Source organism: Ichthyophthirius multifiliis, assembly GCF_000220395.1.
Source record: "Ichthyophthirius multifiliis unplaced genomic scaffold scaff_1120509250943, whole genome shotgun sequence".
Lineage (NCBI taxonomy): Eukaryota > Ciliophora > Oligohymenophorea > Hymenostomatida > Ichthyophthirius > Ichthyophthirius multifiliis.
The window spans coordinates 104329-124620 of NW_004086353.1; the positions used below are offsets into that span (position 1 = coordinate 104329).

At 16.6% G+C, this 20292-nt stretch overlaps 4 protein-coding genes across 4 annotated transcripts, besides 24 other annotated features; all 4 read left to right on the forward strand. All coding sequences in view use genetic code 6, as the record gives it.

Moving 5' to 3' along the window:
* The first annotated feature begins 266 nt into the window (after positions 1-266).
* Positions 267-324: a microsatellite.
* Positions 325-1288: 964 nt separating this feature from the next.
* Positions 1289-1322: a microsatellite.
* A 1304-nt stretch (positions 1323-2626) lies between these two features.
* Positions 2627-2673: a microsatellite.
* Positions 2630-2669: a microsatellite.
* Positions 2674-3425: 752 nt separating the features above from the next.
* Positions 3426-3471: a microsatellite.
* Positions 3429-3471: a microsatellite.
* Positions 3432-3491: a microsatellite.
* Positions 3490-4527, forward strand: IMG5_116200 (hypothetical protein; the record flags this gene model as incomplete). Its single annotated transcript, XM_004034632.1, has 6 exons — positions 3490-3538; positions 3658-3797; positions 3857-3903; positions 3958-4101; positions 4162-4327; positions 4408-4527. The coding sequence occupies 6 exons, from the start codon at positions 3490-3492 to the stop codon at positions 4525-4527; spliced, it is 666 nt and encodes a 221-aa protein (XP_004034680.1).
* A 64-nt stretch (positions 4528-4591) lies between these two features.
* Positions 4592-4697: a microsatellite.
* Positions 4600-4658: a microsatellite.
* Positions 4698-8614: 3917 nt separating the features above from the next.
* Positions 8615-8667: a microsatellite.
* Positions 8668-9047: 380 nt separating this feature from the next.
* IMG5_116210 (purine nucleoside phosphorylase, putative) lies at positions 9048-10113 on the forward strand. The gene is made up of 2 exons (XM_004034633.1): positions 9048-9699; positions 9781-10113. The coding sequence occupies exons 1-2, from the start codon at positions 9049-9051 to the stop codon at positions 9958-9960; spliced, it is 831 nt and encodes a 276-aa protein (XP_004034681.1). The 5' UTR covers position 9048; the 3' UTR covers positions 9961-10113.
* Positions 9701-9743: a microsatellite.
* Positions 9704-9743: a microsatellite.
* Positions 10114-11214: 1101 nt separating the features above from the next.
* Positions 11215-11300: a microsatellite.
* Positions 11215-11301: a microsatellite.
* Positions 11223-11298: a microsatellite.
* A 1328-nt stretch (positions 11302-12629) lies between the features above and the next one.
* Positions 12630-12658: a microsatellite.
* Positions 12659-14156: 1498 nt separating this feature from the next.
* Positions 14157-14207: a microsatellite.
* Positions 14164-14205: a microsatellite.
* A 298-nt stretch (positions 14208-14505) lies between the features above and the next one.
* Positions 14506-15699, forward strand: IMG5_116220 (kazal-type serine protease inhibitor domain protein; the record flags this gene model as incomplete). The annotated part of the gene is made up of 1 exon (XM_004034634.1): positions 14506-15699. A coding segment is annotated over one exon (849 nt), but the record flags the coding sequence as incomplete, so codon positions are not given.
* A 2061-nt stretch (positions 15700-17760) lies between these two features.
* On the forward strand, positions 17761-19337 carry IMG5_116230 (mitochondrial ribosomal protein s29, putative; the record flags this gene model as incomplete). Its single annotated transcript, XM_004034635.1, has 4 exons — positions 17761-18082; positions 18162-18293; positions 18341-18826; positions 18880-19337. The coding sequence occupies 4 exons, from the start codon at positions 17761-17763 to the stop codon at positions 19335-19337; spliced, it is 1398 nt and encodes a 465-aa protein (XP_004034683.1).
* Positions 17785-17814: a microsatellite.
* Positions 17993-18017: a microsatellite.
* Positions 18091-18130: a microsatellite.
* A 33-nt stretch (positions 19338-19370) lies between the features above and the next one.
* Positions 19371-19418: a microsatellite.
* Positions 19419-19550: 132 nt separating this feature from the next.
* Positions 19551-19598: a microsatellite.
* Positions 19599-19775: 177 nt separating this feature from the next.
* Positions 19776-19818: a microsatellite.
* Positions 19819-20292: the final 474 nt, after the last annotated feature.

The window sequence follows — 20292 nt, forward strand, 5'->3', positions numbered from 1 at the left end:
TAAAAATTAAAAAAAATATTAAAAAAGAAAAAACATTTTTGTGTAAGGGAAGCGACTATTAAATTTTAATGGAACAATAAATACAATAAATACTTATAAAAAAAAGAAAATATGAAAATTTTTCGTTTATTAATAATATTAGGTTAATAAATTGTAAATTAATAAATATATAAAGTGTAAAATAGATATTTATTATTATTATATTAAATTATATTTTATAATTTTTACAATATTTTATATGTTAAGATTAAAATAATTAAAATGTTATATTATTTAATTTTTATAAATACTTTATTTGATTTTTATAACTGATTATTTGATTTTCTTAAATTATTTATTTTTTTGTTTTCAATAAATAGTAATTAATTAAAAATAATTATATAAATGAAAAATAAATAAAAAATAAAGCTATCTTAAGCTTTAAAAGCCAAAAAAATTTCTTATTATTAATAAGATGTTTAATTAAATAATAGTTTTATTGTTAAAATTGATTAAATTCCTCAATTTTATCATAAATCTATAAAAAAATTAGATTTGAATCATAATTAAATAAGTTCTTTATAGGGATTAGAGTATTTAATCAATTTATAATAGCTGAATATACAATATAATTAAGTATTAAATTTATATTAACATTAAAAAACAAAAAACTAAAGATTTAATTTTTAGAAAATATATTTCCACTCAAAAAATTATAAAACTTGCGAATATTAAATATGAAAGGCAATGTAATTTAGCATATAATGAATTATTAGTATAATGTTGTTTATATTGTTAACTAATTGAAATATTTAGATGGTTGGGTATATAAAATATGAAGTTAAAATATTATTTTAAAATTTAGGAAATAACTGAGAATTGTAGATAGGAAAGTAAAGAATGTATTAATTAATATAATTAATTTATTGATATTCTTCTAAAAAATTATATTGAATTAATATTACTTTAAAATGTAAATATATTATTAATTATAACTTAAAAAAAAAAAAAAAAAAAAAAAAGATAAGTAAGAAAGTTAACTTGCATAATGAGTTATTAAATAATAGAAACAAAAATAAATTCAATCTATAAATATTGATAAGAAATTTCAATTTGGAATCAATTTTTTAAAAATAAGAAGTGATAGAACTTATGAGAATAAACTTATTAAATGATGTTTATTAAATATAAGCAAATATTTTAAAAACGTAAAATTATTTTTTTTTTTAGTTAAAATAAAAAAATGAACCAATTATTTTTTATAATAAAAAAGAAATAATATAATTGAAGCATTCAAAGATTTATAATAAAAACAAAAATAATTTAAAATAAAAATTATTTAAGGTTTAAAAGAGAAAACTCTTAATTTTAAAGATAAAATGAATTAAAATAAAATAAAATAAAATTTGTAAGAATTCTCTAATTAAAAATTATAATAAAAGTGTTTTTTATTATTTAAGTAAAATATTTTCAAACACTAAAAAATAAGGCTTTTTTAAAAAAAGCAAAGAAATAATTACTTAAAAACTTAAATTTATAAAATATTTAATTAATGGTTAAGATAAATTATTTTGAATTAAAAAATAAAAATAAATCTAAAAATAATAAATATAAAAACTTAATATAAAACTCTCTAAAAATGGAAAAGTAATATCTTATTTATTAAAAATATACAAAATTACTTTATTCAATAATAATTTTGTTTAAAATAAAAATATTTGAAACTACTTTATGAGAAAAAAAATTAAATTAAAATATATAAAGTATAGCTTTAAAATGCAGATCTTCAAAGAAATAAAAATTTAAAAATTTTTATTTTTTAAAGTTTGAAAACTTATTTGAAAAAATATTGCTTAAGTATATCTGAAGAAAAAATAAAAAATAGAAAATCAATAAATTATTATTAAAAAAAGGATTAAACAGAAATTTTTTAAAATGGAAATACTACTTTTATAATATAAAAAAATAAAAGAAAGAAAAACTGAAATTAAGTTAATTATTTTCAAATAGAATTTGCTTAACAAAAAATTTTTTATAATGGAAAAAAATAATTTAAATAATAAATTAAAAATAAATATTAGCATAAAAGAAGTTTATATAAAATTTAAAAAAGATGAAAGTAAGAATATTAAAGATATGGCAAAAAATATCTTAGAAAAATATGAAAAATAAAAAACTTTATTTATATTTTATCAAAAGAAAGTATTTTGAAAAGTGGGAGAAAAAAAAGCTAGAATAAATATAAGAAAAAATAATAGTTTAATAATTCTAAGTTGATATTAATAAAAGTTGAAAATTTAAGCTTTTATAAAATTAAAAAGTATTTTTTTCAAAAATAAAAATTTGAATATAAAAATAAATACGTTTACAAAAACAAGAAGAAAATTTCATAAAATTTAATAATATTTTTTATTCTGGAAAAGATTTTCTCATAAAACTAAACTTTTATAATTATTTTTGAAAAAAAAAACAAATAAATTTCAATTGAATATTTTATTAAATTTAAGCTTTATTTCTAGTTTAGTATTAACAAAAAAATAAGAAAATTAAAAATTCAAAGAACATATTTAAAAAAGTTATTTAATTCATGGAAAAAAACTATTAAAAAATAAATAATAATGAATAAATTTTAACTAAAATTATAAAGAAATTAAAAAAAATAAGTAAATTTTAAAAATATAATAAATAAAAAAATTAAATATATAGTATTATTTTTTTAAAAAAGTAATTTAAAAGTTTTATTTAAAGATTAATAATATTTAATTTAATTAAAGCAAAAAATAAATTTTATTTAAGTCAAAAGCAATGTAAATATTTCGAATAAGCTGAACTCTAATAATAACAATATATTAAGTCTTTAATTTAAAAAGTACTCTTTTATTTCTTATTTAAATTATAATTTTAATATTTTTTTATTTTATTTTACAAGAATGAAAGTTTTATAGAAATAATAAAAGTAATAAAAGAAGAATACGATTTAAAATTATAAAATTAAATATATGAAATTTAAATCAAATTTGATGAATTAATATAGTAACGGTAAAATGTAATTCATTAAATTAAATTAGAAAACAATATTTTAAAAGCTTAAAATTAAATGTAAGAAAAGAAAATTATTAATTAAAATATAGAAAGCAAATAACATTAATTATAATTGGATAGTTTAGCTGAAAATTCTTTTAGTTTTACTAAATATTTAACTTAAAATATTAATTAATGTTCAACAGCATGTATTTATTATATATATAATATATTTATAAAAAAACAAAAACTTAATAAAGCCATTTTAAATATGTAGATTAGCCAAAGATGATATAAATAGTTAAACTTATTATTTTTTTAAATTTAAATATAAAAATAAAAATAATAAAATTATATATTGAAAATAAATAAATATAAAATAATTATAATTTATTGTAAAAAAAATTAATTTAAATATATATATTATTAATAATATAAAAATAAATAAAATTAAAATTAAAAAAAATAAAAGAAATATTAGAAATATAAATGAACCAATATAATTATTTATTTAAATTCATTTTAATAGGAAACACGTGTAAAATAAAACTTTATATATAAAATAATTAAATACGAATATAATAATTCTATTATAATTATATATATATTATTTAACCTAAATATTATGTATAATTTATTTCTAAATATTTAAAATAGGCGTAGGTAAATCTTGCTTATTATCTTAATTTACAGAAGGAAGATTTAAAAAAGAGCATGATGCAACTATAGGAGTTGAATTTGGTTCTAAAAATATATTAGTAAATGATACAGTAATAAAAATACAAATATGGGATACAGTAAATAATCTATATAATTCAATATTATAAATAGATAATTATAATCAAAATATATAAAGGCAGGTTAAGAATCATTTAAAAGCATAACTCGCTCTTATTATAGAGGGTTACGTTATTTTTTATTTATTTTTTGATAAAATAAATAAACAAATTAAAATAGTTCAATAGGATCATTATTAATTTTTGATATTACACATAAAGAAAGTTTTGATAGCTTGTAAATGTGGTTAAATGAAGTTATTAATAATGCAAATAAAAGCCTTTCTTTTATTGTTATTGGAAATAAAATCGATTTAATTGGAAAGTAATACTTAATATTTATGTAGTGTTAGTATTTTTAATTAATTCTTATTTTTTTTACAAGGCGTTAAGTAACATATGAAGAAGCTTAATAATTTGCAAAAGAAAATAATTTTATTTATATTGAAACATCTGCTTTAACGGGTGAGAATGTAGAAAATGCATTTAAATAAATTGCAGAAGAAATTTTAAATAAAATATAAAATAAGGAAATTGATCCTAATAATCATGTAAATAATTAGTTTATATTTATTATATAAAGATAATTATTTAAAAATATATTTTATTCATAAATAAAAATATTTTAAAGAATTCAGGAATAAAAGTAGGAACAAAATAAAAATTTAATACTTAAAACTAAAATTATAATGAAAATTTAACATTAGAGTAAGATAACTAGACAAATAAAAAAAATTAATGCTAATGTTGATAGAAATTATAAAAAAATATTTTAAATAATAAATTTAATTAAGATTAAAATAAAAACTTTGATAATATATGTTATAATATATATATATAAATATATAATATATATATATATATATATATATTTATATATATTTTTCTATTTTATTTTATTTTATATTATTTTATATATATATCTATTATATAAATAACTATATCTCTATTTTTCTATTTATTAATTTTTTTTTTTTTAATTTAATATAATATAATTTTTATTTTTTCTATCAGATTTATTTATTTAATTTTAAATTTTAATAAAAATATATTTTGATAATTTTATATGAATATTTTATAAAATAATATATTTTTTTTTTTTATAGGCAAATAAATTTTTTAATTTTTATATATTAAATATTTAAGAAAAGTTAAAGAAATGTAATGCAGGCAAACGTTTTAACTTTTTATGAAATTTATTGGAATATCATTTTAAATTTTTTTTTTAATTCTTTTTAATACAATATATTATTCATTTATATATGACTTATGTTATATATACTATATAGCCTTTAATTTTAATAAAAAGATAATATTAATATTATTATTTATTGGAACATACATATCATTTAACATAATTTTTAATTTTTGTATGTCAGTTATAGTTTGTCCTGGAACTTCTATGCATTAATAAGTATAAAAAGTAAAATAAATAAAAATTTAATAAATTAAAGTAATACAAAAAAGGGTTTAATGCATTAAAATATGTGCAAAAAATGTATTTTACCAAAACCTGAAAGAGCTCATCATTGTTCGATATGTAATAGATGTGTATTTAAAATGGATCACCATTGTCCTTGGATAAATAATTGTATAGGATTTGAAAATCATCGTTATTTTTTATTATTTAATACATACTTGTTAATTGGAGTATCTTTTATGTCTTTATTATTCTTTAATATTTAATATAATTAATATTTTCATCAATTCCAAATTTATAAAACAAGAGTTTTTTAAGTAGTTTAAGCCTTATGTTATACTTTATTTATAATTTTGTTAATTTTTAATTATTGGAATTGGTATTTGGCTTTAATAGGGAAAACTACTATCGAGTTTTTGGCTAAAAAAACTGGATACAGAACTGTAAAAATATATAAAAATACATAAGATTGGCGAAATAATTTACATAATATTTTCGGTACTAAGAGTTTTTTTTAAATTTTTTTGCCAAGTATTAGACCTTTACTTTAAGACGGTACTTAATGGGATTTAATATAAGAAGAAGAAGAAGAAATATTATGAAATAACTGATATATACAATAATAATATCTATATATTTTATATAATTATATTAATAATTATTTTTTTTTACTAAAAAAAATCTAAATATATTATAAAAAGAAAAAAAAAAATGTAAAGTTTTTAAGATTTAATTAATAAAACAAAAGAAAAATTATAAAATGAAGCTAGAAAAGAATAAAAAAATATAATTTTTAGAAAGTTTAGATTCAAAGAAATTCAAAAAGACAATATAGAAGAAAGTGTAAAAATAATTAATGAAGAATTTAATGAATAACATCTCCTAAAATTATTACAAGAATTAAAGAATTATTTAATAATTTCCTAAAATATTAATTTGTAGATTTCTTAAATAGTTTTTTATTTTCGAAATTTCCCTTAAAAAACTTCTCTAATTATAACACATATTTATGATCAAAATCTAATTTTTTACCTTTTATAATTTCTGTAAAATAATCCTTAAAGTAATTAAACTTCTTCTATTATTCAGATTTTAGCTGTAGTAGCATCAGGTGATGAACTTTTTACAAACTCTATTTTAAAAAAAAATGGTTTGCATATATTTCTTTCTTTTCTTAACATAAATTAGGGTAATATAGATACGCTCTAATCTGTATTTCTTGGATTAATAAATTTATGTAGTGAATAAAGAACTGAAGTAAGATAATATTTGTAAAAATAGGGTATTATAAAACATTTAAATGATTTTTTATTATAAAAAATGAGCTATTTTAATTATTAAGAAGCTTTGGAATATTGTTTTTAGCTTTTAGCAGGTATTTGTTATGACGCTCCTATAAACTAAGATGTAAAGAATGAAATAATGAATATAATGGAAGTAGTAATATATTATTTAGAAAAAGAAAAAAAGAAGAAATAAGGAAATTTATTTTTTGGATAATTGAAAGTTTCATTTAATGGGGATTAGAAGATAATAATTATTTTGGAAAAATAAAAGATTTATAAATTATTGAAAAGTTAAGCTTTTTAATAAAATAAAGAAGTGATTAAAGAAATGTGAAAAATATAATGAGAATTTTGAATAAATTTTTAGAAAAAAAATACGGAGGGAATTAGTTTGTTTTTTTTTTTGAAAATTTGAGCGAGTTTTTTTTCGAAAATTTGAATTCTAAAAATTTGGTATTTTATGAGTTAAATTATTTGCTACTTTTTATTTAAAAGTAACCTTTGTAAACTTATAATTAGTTTTTATCTAAAGTTTTGATTGTGTTAGAGAATTATAATTAATAAATTAAAATTGTGGCTATTATTTTTAATATTGTGAAATAAGGAGTATCTTTTTAGGGAATTCAAATTGAAGATTTCAATGAATTGATGTAAATGTTTAATATTTTTTTCGGGTTTGAATAAAATGTTTAGATTTTACTTGATTCTTTGGATTTATTTGAATAATTACATATTTATTTTGATTGTAAAAAAGTTATTAAATAAAGCTAGAAACATTTTATTAATAAAAAAATCGAAGATTTATAGTTCCATTAAAATAATTTTGTTTATTAAAAAGCTTTATATATTTTAGATAAATATTATGTTTGAATAATAAAATTATTATTTTTTAATTTAAATAAATTATAAGATTATATATTATTTTTTTTTAAAAAAAAAAGATTTGATTTAATTATATAAGGAAAAAAAAAAATATTAAATTTTATAAAAGTAATTTTTTAAAAAATGAATGTATTAAACTTTTTTTTTTATTAAATTAGTATTTAAAAGCTAAACAAATAATTAAAAATAGAATCCTATATAAATTATTATTTTTATTAAATAATATATATAAAAATAAAATTAATAAACCTATAAATATAATAATATAATCAATTATTATACTTTAAATAAATTATAATTTTTTAAATTAAATATTAATTTAAAGAGATTTTAATAATTTGTTATATAAAAATCATTAAAAAGGCAATAAAAAAAATTTTTCCTCTTTTTTTTTTTTTTATATAAATTTTAAATTATTTACTTTTTACATTATCTTCATTGATATTCAATTCTATTATATGTTTATTCTTTATAAATTTGGGAAATATTAGTTTATATTTTTCTTAATATTTTATCTTTTCTACTATTTTTTAAAGGATTTTTCGTACATTTTAAAATCTTTAAAGGAAATAAAATCTATTTAATAATTTTTTAGTAATTTTTTCCTTTTGTTTCTTGTTTAATTCATTTATTATTAAGAAAATAAATTTATATGACTAGAAATGAATTCTGGTTATTGAATAAATTCACAAGATAATTTTAAATTGTAAATTTTGGTGACATAATAATTAATTTTTGCAATAAAAAAAAATTATGTTTTTTATTTAAATTATTTTTCTATATATAATAAGTATAATTTTTGTAGGATTTTGCAGAAATCATACATGCACATAAATTTAAAAGAGTTTTCCCATACATAAAATAATATTAATTATTTCTTTAGGAGATGGGGGGGGTGAAGTTGAATTTATTTTTTGTAAATAATAATACCAAAAATAATACATTTGGACGAATTTTGGAAGTTGCTAAGTATATTGGATTTCTGGGAACATTTATGAATATACAAATCGATAGATAATAAACCAAATATTATATTGTTTAATTAAATGATATTTGGAATAAGATTATATTTATAAATAAAAAAAAATAATGAGAATTAGTATATTATAGATTGTTTCACAATTATAATATATATTTTATATAATTTTTAATGTAATTTTTATAATCTAAATATTTAAATTTATTTTAAATTATTTAAGTAAATGTGATAATTATATATAAAATAACTTATATTTTATAATAATATTGTTTTAAAGTATAAAATTAATTTAATATATTAAATATTAAATAAATTTAATTATTATTAATCATATTTTCTTCACTTCATTAGAATAATTTTTTTTTTTTTTTTTTTTAATATGATTTATTTTACAATTTTTAAATATTATTATTAGAGATATAATATTTAAAAAAAAATTATATATATGTTAATAATAATGTTTTAAAACCTTATCTATTCTTTAATATATAAAGTAATATAAAAAAGAAAAATAAATATATGATAATAATAATGTTAATGCGTAATAAAAATTTAAATATAAATAATAACATTATAATTAAGATAATATTAAAACAAAAATTAAATGATTTAAATAAAAAACAAAAAAAACAAAAAATTTAATATTTACTATAAATACAATTAAAAATTTAAAAAATTATAAAAAAAAATTTAAATAATAAAATAATGGCAGAACATTTATCTATATATGACAAAGCTTTATAAGCAACCTAATATGTATAATCTAAAATATAATAGCCTCCTGAAATAGGATTAATATTAGGAAGTGGATTAGGAGAATTCGCAGACGAAATCGAAGACAAAGTATACATTCCATTCGGTGATATTCCACACTTTAAAAAATCTACAGTAGCAGGACATGCTGGAAAATTAGTAGTAGGTAAAGTAGGAAACAAAACTGTATGCTGTATGTAAGGACGTTATCATTATTATGAAGGGCATACTATGTAAGAGGTAGTTTTCCCCATAAGAGTTTTAAAATTACTTGGAATAAAAAAACTTGTAGTAACAAATGCAGCAGGAGGTATATCAAAAATGATTAATTGTGGAGATTTAATGATTATAAGAGATCATATAAATTTAATGGGATCTAACCCACTTTTTGGTTAGAATGATGAAAGATTTGGACCCAGATTCCCTGATATGTCGGAAGTTTTTAATAAAGAATTGTCTGACGTAGTTGCTAAACATATGAAAAATTTAGGTATTGGAGTTAAAAAAGGAGTGTATGTTGCATTTACTGGACCTTCTTATGAAACGCCTGCAGAAATTAGTATGGCTAAAACTGCGGGTGGTGATGCTGCAGGAATGTCAACAGTAAATATATAAATATAAATATATATATATATGTATATATATATTATTCTATGTTTATATTTTTTTTTTATATTATTAAAGGTTCCTGAATGTATAACTGCTAATCATATGGGAATTAAAGTTGTTGGTATTTCTTGTGTAACTAATATGGCTGCTGGAGTCACTGAATTTAAACTTAATCATTAGGATGTTATTGATACTGCAAATTATGTAAAATCTTGCTTCAAATAATTATTGAAAAACTGTATTCCTGATCTTTGATTATTTTTTTTAATGATAAACTATTTAAATTTATTTTTTATAAAACTTGAATAAATATAATTCTTTTTTTCTTAAAAAAAAAATATATAAAAATTAATTCATATTAATAAATTTTTATAAAAAGTTTTATTTTGATATTAATTTAAATTATTTAAAAAAAAAAAATTATAATGTAAAATTTAGAAGGTGGAAATTTTTATTCAAATTATATAAATTAACAAAACCAAGACTATAATTAAAGCTAAGTATAATTAAGAAATTCAACAAAAGATCATCCACATTAAGAATAACTAGCATAATATGTCTTAGATTAAGCTAAACAAGGAAACGCGAATATAAATGAAATTTTAAAATAAACAGTACATGCATAATAATAATACAAACTTTTAGAAAGATTAGATTTTAGTAAAAGTAACCATCCAACAGCATGTTTTTTCCATATTTTTTTCAAATTTTTTGCCTTAATTGCCCATTTGTTTTTTTCATTTTTCATGTCCACTTTATCTTTAAATTATTTAATTATATTATTGTGTTGTTTTGATTTTTGGGTTGTAAAAAATATTACTGGAAGGTATATTTAATAAATATATTTTTTTATAAATATGGATTATTATTGGTGGGGGGGGAAAACAAAAAAAAAATAAAAAAAAGATTATTGATTGGACTAAGATGGTGGAGTCAAATTAAAGAAGATAATACTACTGAATGGATTTTCGAATGCAAATTAAATAAAAATGAAATAAATGATTTTAATTTTAAGTTTTTTTGGGGCGCTTAATTATTAGTAAGTATTATTTGGATTGCTTTATTAATTTTTAATGTTGTTGGTATTGATATTATTGATGTAATTTTATTTATTTTTATTTAATTTTTTTGTTAAAAAAAGGCATTTATTTGTACGTTTGCTTCATTTACAAATTGTTGTAATTCATATTATTTTTATAAATGTGATACAAGTAATATATTATTTTTTGAAGTTTTTTATTATTAAAATATAAAATTATTAAAGAATAAAAAGAAGGGCTTAGAAGACTTGCTTAAGAATTTTAATCTGAAATTCCTTTTTAATATATGAATGGTTCAATAAGGTTACCATTGTGAATATTTATTAATATATATATATAATGTATTAAAATATAATAATTTAAAAATAAGATTTTTATTCAATTATAAATGTTAAAATTTTTTAAATATGATAAAAATTTATATGTGTATTTTTAATTTTAAAGATAAATAAAAGAGAATAGATAATTAATATATTATTATATTTATATATATTTATATATATTTATATATATTTATATATATTTATATATATATTTATATATATATATATATATAAAATTCATTATTATATTTACGTTTCATCTATTTTCTCTTGTATAATTTAAGTTAATTATTATTTATATTCATATTACAAATCTTATAAAAATATTAAAATATAAAAAATAAATATTCTTACTATATTTTTCTATAATTTAACTAGCCACTTAATAAGCTGAATCTTATTTTTTAACAGGAATATATTCTATAGTTTTATTACCTAAATCAAGATCTAAATAAAAAAGAATATTATTCTATTAATTCAGATAATTAACCGAATCATAATAAAAAGATTATTTAGATGAATTACATGCAGATTTATACTTCTTTTAACTTTAAAAGAACTATTTTTTTTATTTTTCGGGACTACAAAATGACTAAAAGCAATTTGTATGTCTATTAATTTTACTCTAATAATTAAAAGCTTAAAAATTCTGATAAAATAATTAAAAGTAATTCTATATTTAAATTATGTCTTTATCTTAAACTATCCAATTGTTATCGGAATCAAAGTAACCGAAATTAATTAATTATTATTATTTTTACTAATTATAATTAATGCTTTTAATTTAATTTATATTTTTTTATATGCTTTGTTTAGGCAAATTTATATTTATTCGTTATAAAATTAACAAAAATTGTAATATATTTCTTGCGCTTACACCTCCATTTTATTAACCGTTTAAAATTGAGTAAAGAGTATTTAATAAACTTCTTTCTTTTATAAAGTTTTTGTTTTTAATATTTTTTGCTTATAAAAATTTCATTTTAAATAATAATTCATTAATTCTTTATATTTTTATATATTTTTTTTTTATTAAAAATAAAATAAAATACTGTATATATTCAAGCAGGTGATTGCCAGGATATTTTTTCACGTTTATTAGTCCGTTTATGGTTTTTTCAAATATATTTATGAAATTATTTATCTAATTTTAATTAGCATTGTTTTTTTGTTTGCTTTTGTTATTATATGGGCTTATTTATAATCTATTTGTATAATAAGTTATCAATTCCTCATTCTTTTATTTTAATTTTTCTTAATTTAATACTAATTATTATGTTATTTCTAATATTTGTTAAGTATTTTATGTATTTATATATTTTTTAGAAGCTGTTAAATTATTAAATTTTTAATAGTTGTTTAATTTTTTTTAAATGTTTATTTGTTCTGGATTATCTTTTTATTTTTTTAAATTTTTCTATAAAAAATAAAATTTTAATATATTTTCTATTTATTAAATACCCTATGTGATTTAAATGTCTGTAATTGATTTATTAATATCCTTAGATGGTTCTTGACCCATTTAAATATATTGAGAAAGTAAAAATTAATTTTTTATATGAAAAAAATAAATAAAAAAAAATATAATAATATAAAATTTATATTAAAATTAAATAACAATAAAAGATTTATTATTAAAAAATAAAAACCTGTAATTTATTATTAAAAATAATTAAAAAAAATTATTAATTAGATTAATTTTATAACAAAAACAAAATAATTTTTTATAAATATAGAAAAAATTCTCAAAAAAAATATCATCATATATCATTTGTCCTAATTTAAGCTATTTTAATGTCAGAAAAAGCATAAAAAGGAATTTTTTTTTTCTTTAGAATCAATATCCATAAAAAGCAAATAATTTATTAGTGCAAAGCTTTTTAATATTTATTTTCAGGATGATTACAAATAATAGTATCTTCAAGTATGTTATTTATATTCTCATTAAATCATAAAATTTCAATTTCAAGAAGAACAAGCATTACATCTATTTCTAAATTAAATCAATAGTTATTTATATAATTAAAGATAATTTTAATATCACAGACATGCATATATTCATAAAACTTTCTTTTATTTAACTACTTCATGAAATACATAGATTTTTAAAAAATAATAGATGATTATAATTTAGGATATTCACAAATAACAGAAGAATATAATATCAGAAATCTTAATTGTATTAGAAAAAATTTATAATTTTATATTTTTTAATGTAGCACATACTAATGGACATACATACTTTTGTTTGTTTTTCTTATTATGTACATGATTCTTATTTTGAGGAAGACGATTATATTTAATTTTCTATTAATTTATATTTTATTTTAAGGACATTCTCCATGTTATTACTGCAAATAGTTACTTATCATCGCAAGCATGACATCTATCATTAGTATAAGTTTTAGCATTTACCTGATATAGTAATAGAGTATACTGGGAAACAAATTAAAATACTAACATCATATTTCATTTGTAAGAAAAGAATATACTTTTTTTAGAAATATATTGAGAATTTATAACAAGAACAATGTCCTTATTTAATAACGAAAACTTCATTAGCTAAATATGCGTAAATCTGATATAATAAGCCTTTTATTCAATTCCTAATTATAATCCACACACTAGCGTATATTTTTTAGTACATGCTTTCCATTATTTTACTTTTTAAACATTATCTTTTACTAATACTTAATTAAAATATATTTTTTATTTTTATTTTTTTCAAAAGATTTTTAGATTTTATTTTTATTTTTATTTGATATAAGTTTTCTAATTCATTTTTTATTAATGAATTTTCTTTTAGGATATATGATTATATCATTTATAATATTATTTCATTAAAAAATAAAATTAGAAAATACATAGTTGATTGTATAAAAATTTAATTATAAATAAAAATTATATAGATATCGAATAATATAAAAATATTTTATTAATTAGTTATTTAAGATTTTTTTAAGATAAAATAATCATATTACACCCTTTGTTATGGATTTCTCTGACCCTAAAGTTGCTTATGTCAGACTAGGAGGACATGATGATTTTATTTATTGCGAAAATTATTATTATTTTTTGTTAAAATAAGTATATTAATATATATATATATATATATTAATATATATAAATTTATATATTACATGTTTTTATAATATTATTATTTTAATATTAATATTTATAAAGAAAATAATTTTTTTATTAAAAGATTTATAATAATTATTATAAATATATTTTAGTATCTTATAATTATTATAATTTTTTTTTTTAATAATATTTATATTAATATATTATATTTAAAATATAATAGAAAAAAATATATTATAAAATAACGCTTAATTTTCGAATTATATAAATTATTTATAATATAATTAATTTATATTTTTATATAAAAAATAATTTATAAGAAAATATTATATTTTTTAGCTATAATATTAATAATATTTAAAAAATAAATAATGTAAAAAAAACGTTTTATCTTAACAACTTTTGTATTTTTGTTATATATTGTTCCATTTATGAAATGTGATTATTAAGAATTAAATAAGTGGATTCCATGTACTCCAAATGAAAGAAAATTAAAATTTTGTACAATGATATATTTTCCAGTATGTGGCAAGTTGTCATAAACTGAAACTAAAACTTATGGAAATCGTTGTTCAGCCTGTACTGATCCTTTAGTATCTGAAGTAATACTAGGTTAATGCAAAAATGATTAATAAAAAAGGGTTTAAAGTTAATGCTTAGAATAAGAAAAATTAACATAAACTTGCCCATAAAATGAAGCACCAGTATGCGCTATATTTGAAGATTTTGAAAGTAGAAATTTCAAAAATAGATGTCAAGCTTGTTAATAAAAAGGAATATTATAAATAGAAGATGGCGAATGTATGGTTATGAAAGAAAAAGACGAATAATCATTCAATCATTATTGTGATTAGAGAGAAAAAGAAAACATTATATGCAGCTTGGATTATGAACCAGTATGTGGAATTAAAAATATAGAATTATATAAATAATAATAGAGAACTTAATTTACAAATAAATGTTTTGCATGCTCATAAGGAAATTTCGATTTTTTATTAGAAGGAGAATGTTAGAAATATCCTTAAACAGTATATTTATGTTAACCGGGAGGTTATAATTTTATTAAGAATTGTTCTTAAGAAAAGGAAGATGTAGTTTGCGCATTAAATCTTAATGGATAAATGGTTGACTTTAAAAATATGTGCTCTGCTTGTAAGGATTATGAAATTGTTTGGGGTAAATAAGGAGACTGTAATAAATGAGAAATAATATATTTTTTATTTAATTATTAAAACAAAAACAAGTAATTTATTAATTTTTTGTTTTTTTGTTTTTTTTTTCATCACTTTTATAATAATTTTGGGAAAAAAAAAAATTATTCGTTATTCCCCAATTTTATATATGAAAAATTAAATCAAAAGTAAGTTTAAAAATATTATCAATTATTATTGGTATAAGCATTTTTAATAAATCAGAAGATACTTCAATACAAGGACTATTATTAATGTCAATTAACCAAAGTATTAAATTTCTCATTCAATAAAAAAATTATATCTGAAAATCTCAAAATAATATTTCTATAATAAATAACTTTTTTAATTGGAAAAAAAATTCGTTTAAAATCTATAAAAACATAGTTCAATTTCCTTTTTTTCTAGACTCTATATTGCATTATTTGATTATTTATTAGATTTATGAATATTATCTTTATATTTCACATTATAAATTATGCTTGATATTCTTATATGCTCCATGTTTTATGTTAAATACTCTTATATCGCTTTACGCTTATTTATTAATAAATGTCTTCTATGAATTTTTATATAACAAAAGCACTTATATTAAGAAAATTTTAAGACTTATAATAAAAATCTTATTATTTTTTGGTTTGTTTTAAATTGCTTTATATGTTATTATTGCATAAATGTATAAAATTTTTATTTGATAGAAATATTAATTTAATATATAATAATTATTATAGTTTTTTTTAAATAAGGTTTATTTATAAAAGATATCATTATAATAATTATTCATTATATTTTTAAACTCATGTAAAGTTCTAAATATTTGAATCACATTGTCCTATGTTTGAATTCATAGGTATTAAAAGTCATAAATAAGAATTTTAATCTTCTTTTAATGAAATAATTATTTCCTAAAATGTACTTGTACTTTATTTAAAAAAAAAATTATTGCATTAATTTAAACTTTTTATACAATATATATGATTTTCTTAAAATTATCAAAGGAATAAATTTATAATAATCAATTCATTTACCCAATATTTACTAAAAAAATAAAATAAATATAATTAAATAATTTAAAACCTTTTTTAATATAATATTTATCTAAATTTTTAATTAAAATATTTTTTATAGTTATTTCTGGATGATATTCAAAATGATTAATAATAGTATTTATCTTAAATAAATTTACTTTTTCTTGTTTATTCACTTAATTATTTTTGTTTTTTGTCCTTATATTAAATGTATATTATTATTTTTTATTTTAATCAAAAATCATTAAATAAAATATATTTTTGTTAAAATAAATCATTCTCATTTTGTTAGTTTGCTTTGGTTATATTGATATTATTATTGCTTTTTTACTTAAAAACTTATTTGCAAATAAATATTGCTTTTTAAGCCTAATTTTTTTTATATATAATATTTTATAAATAGATAAAAAATTATAAAAATATTTAATAAAAAAATAAAATTATATAATAAGATTAATAAAATTTAATCAATTTAAAAATTCAAATATTTTTTTTTTTAAATATTAATAAAATTTATTTATATTTTTGTTTATAACAAAAAAATCAATAAAAAAAATAATCAACTTTTTATATTAAAAATAAAAACAAAAATAAAATAATACTAACAAAATAAAAATATCTAAATTAAAAAAAAAATACAATAAAAAATAATAATACTCCGACAAAATATAATGAAGATAGGATTTATAGAAAATATTAAACATGTAGGAAAAGATATAGGATTAAAGTCAGAATAAAGAGTTAGAACAATAGCACCTAGAACGACAATATAAATAGCACATGATACATCAAAGGAAGAAATTAAAAAGAGAACATCTGTAGTGGAATCATTTAGATAATATACGTCTAAAATATTACCTTAAATGTAATAAAATATAGAAATATACATGCTCTAAAAATAACAAAACAATGATTTATTAAAAGAATATTCTAAAAGAAGAATATAAGAGCTTTCTATAGAATTAAATAAAATTAAAGGAATGCCTGCAAAAGATTTAAATCCAGCTCCTATACAATTTCCAGAAAGAAATGTATTTAGTTTTTTACCAATTGATGAGCATGAAGAACAAGATATTGGTTTATATGCTACTTTTCCAGCCTCTGATATAGCTAAATATTTTAGAAATGGAGATATGTTTGGTGATTATTTTAAAAAAGAATTTTATATTACTAAGAAATTTTCTTTAATGATTACTGAAGAGGTTTTTTATTTTTTTATTTTTTTTTTTATAAAAAAAAAAGGGTTGTAAAATTGTTAATCATCTTAATTTTATTTAAAATAATATTTAAAATAACTATCTTGATTATAAGTAAACTTTCTAAAAAGTTAATGCTTAAAACGTTAAATAAAAAATATATGATGATGAAGATATTTATCCTTATTTATTTCATGATCTAGGTTTTTTTTTTTTATATATATATATATTAATATATAAATATTAATTTAGCCCAAGCTGCAATAGAAGAATTAGAAGTTTATAGACAAAATGAATTTTTCGAAAGACTTTTTAGTTTTCCAAGTTTATTTGATTTGATAATAAATGTAATTTTAAGAGAATTAACAGAAAATTTTGATAAAATGATTCCTTTATTTTAAACTAATAAAGAACATTATAACGAATTATTTAAATAAATATTTAAATAAATTGATGAAAAGGCAGATAGAACAAATACAAATTCTTAATTTTTATCTTAATTCTTAAGAAATATACGTATAATTAAACAAACAAACATAAAAACAAAAAAACAAAAAACAAAAAGAATATTTTGACATAAACATCCCAAATGTAGTCGAACATAGAATTGAAGTTGAAAAATATTCTAAAGAACCTAGAAAAATCCCAAGAAATATAAAATCTTATTCATTAGATAATTTTGTAGGATTTAATTCTGGATGTATGTTATTTGGAGATCATGGTTCAGGTAATTTTTCCCTCCTATTTTATTATATCTGTATATTATAATGAAAGGAAAAAGTGGAGTTTTATTATATGTAACAATGTGGGCCCATTATAATAAATGGATAGTAGTAAATGTACCAAACGCATATGATTGGACTTAGAAATCCCATCCATATTAAAGACATCCATTGACAGGAATATATATTCAAAATGAATTAGCAAACGAATGGTTAAAATCATTTAAACATTCAAACGAAAGTTTATTAAAGTAAATATGTATAGACATGAAAATTTATGGAAAATATGGTTTAAGTGGATAACATGATAACGAATGTGCGGCAGTAAAAAATATAGAATATAAAGATAGGAAAGCAAAGTTTGAAGATCATAAGAAGTTTTATGGGGAAAAAGAAAAATTACATGATATTGAAATGAATAAATAATTTAATGTAAGAATTTCTGAAAAACTAAAAGAACCTAAAAATTTACTTGAAATTGTAGATTATGGAATAAATAATATGTTTTTTTCTAATAATGCTATATATGAAGTTTTAGGTATTTTTATAAAAAAATACTTTTATTAATATTTTTTTTTGTTTAAATAAAAGAATAACTAAGATTTTAGAAATAATTTTGTGTCCTTAAAGTTATTGATGGATATAATTTTATGTTTAGAAAATCTATTTATCCTTCTTTTAGATATGCCACAGATACTTAATTAAGATCAACTGTACCTCCCTATCATTTGTCTGTTCCTAGAGCTTTCCTTAATTTTGATGGACACAAATTCAAAAATGGATTCACTTTATGTGCTTCTTCTGTAAAGTAATATCATTAACATGTATTTACTCCCAAAAGTATTTTATTCCCTACAGGATATTCACATGAAATGAAAGGTATTCCTTTAAATGATTTTAGAAATGCTTGCTATTATTATGTTTAGACTGGATTATGGTAAGCTGATAAAATTTCTAAATGTTCATTTGATTTCTTGTGGATGCATTCATAAGGAAATTGGGGTTAGGCTTAAAAAGTTATGAAAGATCATTATTTGGATATTATTTGAATAATTTTTTTTTTTTTTTTGTATTAAAAAATATTTTTATTATATTTATTTAGTTTTTTTTTATATATTTATTGTTTTTTTAACTTTAAATTTTTTATTTAAACTAATAAGAAATATGAATTAATATTATATTATTTCATTAATAATATATTAAAACTAAATAATTTTAAATTAAACATTTTTTTTTTTAATAAAAATACTAATTTGTACATAAAATAATATTTTATTAAATAACAATTTTTAATTAATAAATTATTAAATTTTCATATTTAATAATTAAATCCATTATAAAAAATCTAGAAATGTCCTGAAAAAAATATTAATATGTAACAAAAGTTATAATATTCAATATGAAAATGATAAAGAGTAACATATTAATATAATCAGTCTAGAGCAAGCTATAGCAAAATATAGACTATAAATACCGGTAAAATAAAGAAAAATAAAAATAAAAATAAAAACTAATAATAAGATAACTAAAGCCCCCTAGATTAAAAAAAAACATTAAAGTTTAAAGGGAAATGATAATATAATATAAATCAATTCAACTTTAAGATTAATCAATGATGTTTAAGTGACTAAGATTGAAAATTAAATAATTTTAAGTAAATGGTATATAATAATATTTTTTTTTTAAAAAAAAAAAAAAAAAATTATTTTATATAAAACTATCTAATTTAGATATTTATAAATGAAAATAATAAGATTTTATTATATGAAAAAGTAATACTAAATATACATATAGTATTTTTTTTCTCCAGAGTTCTTTGTTGCATATAGTTTTCTCTTTGAAATAAACTTAGTTTAAATAAAAACTTAGATTCTCCAGGACATGCAAATTACGATTTTAATATGGAATTTATAAATATAAAAGTCCTTCTATTTAGTATTTTTTTTTTATTTAATAATTTTTATTATTTATTTTGTAAATAAATAGAATAAAAAAAAAAGTTGA